Source organism: Chenopodium quinoa, unplaced genomic scaffold (genome assembly GCF_001683475.1).
Source record: "Chenopodium quinoa cultivar QQ74 unplaced genomic scaffold, ASM168347v1, whole genome shotgun sequence".
NCBI classification, from domain to species: domain Eukaryota; kingdom Viridiplantae; phylum Streptophyta; class Magnoliopsida; order Caryophyllales; family Amaranthaceae; genus Chenopodium; species Chenopodium quinoa.
In genome coordinates, this window is record NW_018743920.1 from 8,189,843 (window position 1) to 8,198,154 (window position 8,312).

At 31.7% G+C, this 8,312-nt stretch overlaps 1 protein-coding gene across 1 annotated transcript; it reads left to right on the plus strand.

Moving 5' to 3' along the window:
• The first annotated feature begins 3,293 nt into the window (after positions 1 to 3,293).
• On the plus strand, positions 3,294 to 6,321 carry LOC110688397 (scarecrow-like protein 30). Its single transcript, XM_021865137.1, has one exon. It carries the CDS (start codon positions 3,765 to 3,767, stop codon positions 5,835 to 5,837), a length of 2,073 nt encoding a protein of 690 aa, XP_021720829.1. The 5' UTR covers positions 3,294 to 3,764; the 3' UTR covers positions 5,838 to 6,321.
• The last annotated feature ends 1,991 nt before the right edge of the window (positions 6,322 to 8,312 follow it).

Here is an 8,312-nt window from a genome sequence, read left to right on the forward strand (position 1 = left end):
CAAAGTTTAGTAAAATTATTAAATCAGATCATACCAGGTCAGATAATAAAAATTTAGATCAAACAAGATCAGACTTTAATAAAATCAGGCCAGATCTCTTTCTTTCAGGTGAAGAGAATAAGTTCTAAATTTAAAACTAATTGTCTCTCTCTTTTAGAAGGCAACTTGCTTATGTAAATATCGAGCTAGTTTTATAATCATATATCCACTTTATGCTAGGCCAATGAGGACAATTACATACAACATAGAAGGAGTTGTTAATTCAACCACTTATTTAAATGAAACCTTGACCATAGTTTAATTAGGAGGTTAGCTTTAAGGAAAAGATCATGCATGTCTAGATACATACTCTGGAAAGTGGAAACAAAGAAGTTGGGATTAGGATGTCATTTGTTTGGCTCACTTTTAATAAAGTCCCTCTAATATCTCTATAAACTACTTTATCCGAATCTAATATATTATATAAATAAAGTAGACATTTTTGGAGAGCATTCGGAGCGCTACGTAAGAAATATACTTATTTCGACCAATAAGAAGAAAGATTTGTATTTTATTTTTGAATTAAAAAATTATGTCGCCACCTAGATAAAAGTAACGAATTAGATTTGATATATCTAAAATTTTAATGCCACGTAGATTATAATCTAAGAATTAAATTATTTTAATGAAAAAAAAATAAAGTAAAAATATAGGAAAAGATAAATTTATTAATTCAATACTACAAGTATAAGAAATCCAAAAAAAAATATACTAAGAAATATTTAAATAATAAACGCTTATAATAAAGTTTGATACTTATCATTATAAGATAAATTTTGATAGTATTTATGATAAGAAATACAAATTGTTCGTTAATTATAATTAAATTAAAATTTGTGATACCTACCATTATAAATTGACACATCATACGACACAAACAAAATTTCGTATTAATAAAAAACCCCATCAAGCGAATTTTGTGTTAGTAATTTTGTGTTAATTTTTGGTCATCAATGGCCGGGTAATTTTTAGCTTAATTTTTAAAATCCTATGTTTAAATTAGTATTTCTAATTATTACTTACATTGTATTAATTTGGGATACTCAACGATTATATGTTTATGTTTTATTTACTAAATGTTTTTTTTACATGCAGATCTAACACATCATACGACACAAACAAAATTTTGTATCAATAAAAAACCCCATCAAGCGATTTTGTGTTAGTAATTTTGTATTAATTTTTTGTCATCAATGGCGGGGTAATTTTTAGCTTAATTTTTAAAATCCTATGTTTAAATAAGTATTTCTACTTATTACTTACATTGTATTAATTTGGGATACTCAAGGATTATATGTTTATGTTTTATTTACTAAATATTTTTTTACATGCAGATCTAACACATCATACAACACAAATAAAATTTCGTATCAATACAAAACCCCATCAAGCGAATTTTGTGTTAGTAATTTTATGTTAGTTTTAGGTCATCAATATCCGGGTAATTTTTAAAATCTTATGTTTAAATTTGTATTTGTAATTATTAGTTACATTGTATTTATTTAGGATACTTAACAATTATTTGTTTATGTAATGGAATACGATTAGATGTTGTGTACTTAATATATGGATAGCTTTGGTTATTTTTGAAAATGATGAAAAAATTCCAATGCATAGATTTGATTTAAAATCGCAACAATTTTTCATTTATTGGTAAATATATTGATTTATTTTATATAAATGTAAAGATTTAATTTATATCAATTTCAGTTTGGCTAACATTTCACAGTTCAATTTATCCATTAATGTAGTAGGTTGGTTGTGGACGAGGTTGGTGATTCTATCGAAATAAAAGATATGGTAAAACAATGAATAATGATTTAGGATTTAAATTATTAAAAATTTATCATTTCACATTAAAGATTTTATATAACAAAAAAAATATCATATTTACAATTTATTTATATTTAATAAATTCATTATAAATTATAGTAAAAAAAATTTAAAATAAAATAAAATTAAACTTCTGTAATTTTATCTGAAATTATTAAATACAATAAATCAAATAATTAAAAATCTTAGACGAAAAAACTGTGCATCGCACAGGCTTCCATCTAGTTTATATAATTTTGTTTCCTCTAGCTTTTTTAGAATCAACATTGACCAAATATTGGTTTTCTTACTTGTAAAATATACTGCATTAATATTATATTTCATACAACAACATACAGGTAGATATAACGTATTAATAAGAGGTACTTTTACAATATGAATTTGTAAAAGTTTTCCTCTATATACAATGAGAGATATTTATACTCTGTAATCAAAGTTGAATTTTATAAGATAAAACAGTCGTTAAAGTTATTCTAATATACTTTGTATATATATAATTGGTTAAAGAAGATTAATGCTCTGTAATAGATTAGACACTCCATATAACAGAACTATCATATATGAAGTAAAAATATAGAGCATAGCTTATTATTGATCGTCCTATGCTAGAAAGACATAGAACTAATTTTGAATCGAACGTATATACTTTACTTTAGTGTTGATTTAAGGTCATCCAACAAGGATATATTAAAGACATAGGAGGAGACGTGGGGACTACTTGACTAAGACTACCTTATTTAATTCTCCTAATTTTCACTTGTTTTTCAAGAAAAATTAGTTCAGAATAGGGTTGAAAATTCAAATAAGTATAAATAAATCAAAATATGTTTAATAAATATAAGTTCTTGTAAGGGTTAATAAAGATCACTCAAGCTCAATGTACAGTTAAAATCAGTTATTATATGACCAGATTAGTTCGACTAAGTTCATTTACCCCATAAGTGATTAAGTGAAAAACAGCCGAATAAATCGCACACTAATTGTGTAGAAATTAAAGAGCTTGTCATGCATGCGTTGCGCATCATTATGGGTGTATTTCTCAACGAAGTGTAAAAGAAAACTTATGAGTTGTTACAACATATATATTTTGAGTCAAAAATGCTATTATCATATTACGTATTTACTATTGAAATATTACGAGTATATCAATAAAACAATATTAAAAAACATATCCTCTTAGCCATTAAGCAAATCAATAAAAACAACTTTCGTAATGACATGTAACCATCTAATTGGTCTCAATTTGTCATAACTACAAGAAATAACAATCATGCAACAAGCCAACGCCAATCATACTATTAATAATATATAATCTAAATTTGGCAAACCCTTCAACATATTAACGACTATTCCTCTAGACTTTGTCCTCACATATAGTACTTCGTATATGATAGTCGCATACTCACATGCAATTATTTAGGATTTAAACTTGGGGAGCAAGAAAGAAAAGTAGCAACTTACTTCGTATTTCTCAAATTTGCCTTTATTTTTTCTTGGTTCACTCAACATTCTACTAATGCTGTCGTTATCACATTGACCGTATTTAATTATCTTGAAGCTCCTTCCATGAAGCTTCATACTATTACTGGCACAGTACAATTTCAACCTCTACTTATAAGGGTTATGATCGATTCAAAGTTACAATCTTGAGTTCATTAGTTTCCTCATTTTTCTTCAGGTACTTCTATCATCACTCTTCTCACTACATTTAAAATTCAATTAAAGCTTGCTTCTTTCTTTCGATTTGTTCATTTATCCCTTGATTTCTTGTTTTTTGATTGATTTTTAGCTGATTTTGTTGGTGGTTTTGGGTTTTCTGTAACACCCACCACCTGTTTGATCATTTGCTTGTGTGAAAAACCATAAATACTCTGTTTTTTCCTTTTTCTACCATGAATTCTGTACTTGTTGATTCTGATCTCATGAACTCTGCCTTCAAATTCTACCCAGCAGAAATGGGTTCAAATTATCTAAAGAACCCAACTTTTGGAGATTTCTTTCAAACCCCTGAATTTGTTGAGCCTCAAACCCTTGAATTTGAAGAAAATGAGAGCAAAATCAGCTTAGAAGCTCCTGATTCGATTAATTTGGATACTCTTTCAATTGATCAAAATGAGAGCAATAGTAGTTGTTTGAAAATACCTGATTTTCCTGACCATTGTCTTAAATTCATAAGTGATATTCTTTTAGAGGAAGATTTGGATGAGAATCCTGCCTCTGCACAAGAGCATTGGGCTCTCCAAGCCACTGAAAAATCTTTGTATGATGCTCTTGGGGAGTCATACCCATTCCAAAATCAATACCCTCCTTCATCTCATTATTCCCCGTCAACTTCGGATCCAAACACTATATCCGTAGATGATAGTTCTTCTGGTAAGAGTTTTAGCTCTTTTGAGTCCAATTTGACTTATTTGAGTCATAGCCAACCTCAATTAGACCTCAATGTGGATGATTTTGTTCAATCCTTCTTGGAATTGAATCCACAATCCTCTGGCTCGAGCTCTGAGGATGGCGATGATGGGGTAGTAAATGATGTTGTTGTCCCTAAGAAGCCCTTATCGACTGCTCCCAAGAAAGGGGAGAAGCCGGTTAAGGGCTTGAGGAGGAAGAAAAGTCGTCAAAGGGATGATGTTGATCATGAAGGAGGAAGGTGTAACAAACTTCAAGCCTCTAGTAGTGAAGATTATGCTGAGTTGGAGCAGTATGATGATGTATTGCTTTGTAGTGAAAACAAGATGCATGCCTCTTTAAGTCCCAAAGAATGTTTATCAACGACAAAGGGTCATGGAAGTAGAGGAGCTCGTGGGAAGAAGCAAAGCATCAAGGTGGATGAAGTTGATTTAAGGAATCTTTTGGTTCAATGTGCGCAAGCAGTTTCAAGTTTTGATCTTAGGTCGGCTAATGAGCTGCTTAAGCAAATTAGACAGTATTCCTCGCCATATGGTGATAGCATCCAAAGGGTTGCCCATCATGTTGCTAATGGTCTAGAGGCGCGTTTAGCAGGCACTGGTTCGACAATCTCTACTGATATCTGTGATATGAAAATCTCATCATCCGATTTCTTAAAATCCTACCGGCTCTATGTCTCAGCCATTCCTTTCAAAAGGATGTCTTATTTTCTAGCCAACAATACCATTAAAAAGTTGACCGAGAAAGCAACCAAAATCCACATTATTGATTTTGGTATATTTTTGGGTCTACAGTGGCCCTGCTTCATACAGGCACTTTCACAAAGACCAGATGGTCCACCAGAACTTCGTATTACAGGAATAGACTTTCCTCAGCAGGGTTTTCGGCCAGCAGAAAGGGTTAATGCTACAGGACGCCGGCTATCAGGTTATTGTGAAAGATTTGGAGTGCCCTTCAAGTATCAGGGCATAGCTGAGAAATGGGAAAATATAAAGCTAGAAGACCTGAAGATTGAGAGTGATGAAATGGTGATTGTGAACTGTATGTTCAGATCCGGAACACTACTTGATGAGACAGTTGAACCAAATAGTCCGAAAGATGCTTTCTTAAGGTTGATAAGAAATATGAATCCTGATCTTTTCATACATGGAATTGTGAATGGTACATTCACTGCTCCATTCTTCATCAATCGATTTAAGGAGGCACTCTTTCACTATTCTGCTGCATTTGAAGTGTTTGATGCAACTTTACCTCGCGATGCACATGAAAGATTGCTGATTGAGAGCGAGATGTATGGGAAAGAAATTGTTAATGTTGTAGCGTGTGAGGGTGCGGAGAGAGTACAAAGGCCTGAAACATACAAAAAGTGGCAGGAGCGTGCATTAAGGGCAGGATTACAGCAGGTACCATTAGACAGGGAGTTTGTGAGTAAAACAAAGGCCATGGTAAAGGCAAATTATCTTAAAGACTTTCTCGTGGATGAAGACAGACAGTGGATGCTCCAAGGTTGGAAGGGCAGAATCTTCTGTGCCCTCTCCTTTTGGAAACCCTCCTGATTACAGTGATAAGCTGATAACTATCCTTATGATCCTATGTTTGTAGTGTCAATCTGTAATATTGAAATCATTATGTAACATATAATTCAGTCTTTCATCTGTTTCGTGGTCTACGATTTCAAGTAGATTTTGAGCCAAAAAGAGTTTAGATTCAAATATATCAGAGTGAGCAAGGTGCAATGTCACATCTGACATTTTGACTATACCATGCTCAGTCACAATACTATTGCAGATCACTTTCTACTTGATCTTATTAGGTCAGCTAGGAGGTTTTTCATGTGATATATCTAGGATAGTATTGTAGATGGTCTTAATCTATGTTGTAAAAGGGAGGCTTTTCTGTATACCGCCTTCCTGCAAATCTGAGAGAAGCTTTGTTTTGCTTCTTATTGATTGATGATTGTAATACATGTACTGGAGCACATGTTTATAATGAAGCTTCTTTCAAGTCAAGTATGATATAGAATACATAATGATGAATCCAGATCATGTTGTTTTGGGGGTGACTTGCAGAATCAGTCTTTTTCGCACCATCTTTTTCGAGTTTCAGGCAGAAAAATCTTAATTAAATTAAAAATAAGTTTTGATAGAGAGTTAGAGACCATATAGCAACACATGCATTGATGTAGTATCACACGGGTGCACATACACACGGAGAAAGGAAAATATGAAGTACAGTGGTAGATGTGAATGAAGCTCAAAAACAGAAATAAAAATCATACGGAGTATTCTGAAGAATCTCAACAACAGACCCTCCGTCCCATAATTACAGGCAAATATACTATTTTGAGTGTCCCAAAATGTTCCTCCTATTACTAAAAATAACACCTAATCATTACTTACTTTTTAGCTTTTCCATACAAATTACACACATACCTAAAAAATCATTACTTACTTTTTCTTTTTTTCATACAAAATACACACATACCCAAAAAATCATTACTTACTTTTTAACTTTTTCATACAATATTCTGTACTTTTTATTATTCTCATACAACATTCTTCACTTTTTATCTTTTTCATACAATGTTCCTCTACTTTTTCCATCCCCCTTTAAAAACCGTACTTTTTAGAGTTATTTGTCTGTAATTATGGGACGGAGGGAGTAGTTCACATTGTTTTTTTTTTTTGGAAAACATAGTTCACATTGTTAAGGTAGTCTATTCCCACTAGTCGCATAGTCCCTATATGTTTTTTTTGCATATAGGAGGGCAAAAGTGGAAAAACGCTGAGCTTTGACATCCAAAATGGTACTTTTTATGGTTATAATGGTACATTTTTTGTACTATTATGAATGTATATTGTACCATTATGTCTTAGTATTACTATTAAATCTCAGAGTGGTATAATATTTTGAAGTACCATTTATATACTTATTTGTACTATTAGCATAATATTTATACCAGTACAACATTTAATGGTACTATTTACCTATTAAATGGTACTTTATACTCCGATTACTCCCAACTTCAACTTTATTACTACATTGTCATCCTATATGCAATGTTTGCATATAAGAGCTATGTGCCAAACCTTCTCCAAGGTAGTCTAATGTTTGTCTCTGATTGGCCTGCACACAGGCCCCAAATTACTCATAGTTGCCAATTTTGAGTTGGTTGAAGGTTATATTTATTCTTACAATTATTAGAGCACTCTCACCAAAGAAGAAAAAAAAAATTCCCCCTTTCCCTCTCCTTCACATTAGATTTTTAATGAAAGAATTTTTTTCATCCCACAACAAACCCAAAAATTCTCTCACCACTCTCCCACCAATAACAAACCCAAAAATTCGCTCACCAACCCCACCCTTTGTCAGCAAATTTCACTAAGAGGGAAAGTGATAATTTTTTCTCTAAGAGAAAAAATTCCCAAATTCTCTAGATATTTTATGGGAAAATTCATTGGTGAGGTAATATTTTAGCGGAAAAAAAAATTCTAGATAAGAAAAACTTCATTGCTGTAAGTGATCTTATAATTTAGAAGGTATCTATGTTATTGCACACTATATACTACCTCCGTTTCATATTATTTGCAACGATTAGTCATTTTCTACTTATACTTTATGTCAAATCGCCGCAAACAATATAAAACAGAGGTAGTATTATTTTCCTTCAAAGTTATTGAAGAAGTTAGTCGAGATAGATAGTTATTGTTATTTAAATGTTTCTGTATTTTTTAAGAGGGTAAAGGATTTTTGAACAACCCGGTTGAATTTGACATTATTATCGGAGACTATTGATTTATTATTATACTTGTTTGAGCAAGAGCTGGACAACATTGGTCAAAGGTTATCTTGATCAGCAGCAATTCAGCGTATACAAGTATAAACTTTTTTGTTTCTATATATTTTTGAGGGAATATAAAAAAGGCATTAGCTTAACAAGTACTAGTAGGACTTTGACTACTTTAGAAGATTCAAGATCAGATACTACTCGTATGAAATTAGGGTGAGGATCATCAATCTCATCATCTAGT

Coding starts and splice junctions, on each gene's coding strand:
- LOC110688397 (XM_021865137.1), top strand. CDS start 3,765: ATGAATTCTGTACTTGTTGATTCTGATCTCATGAACTCTGCCTTCAAA.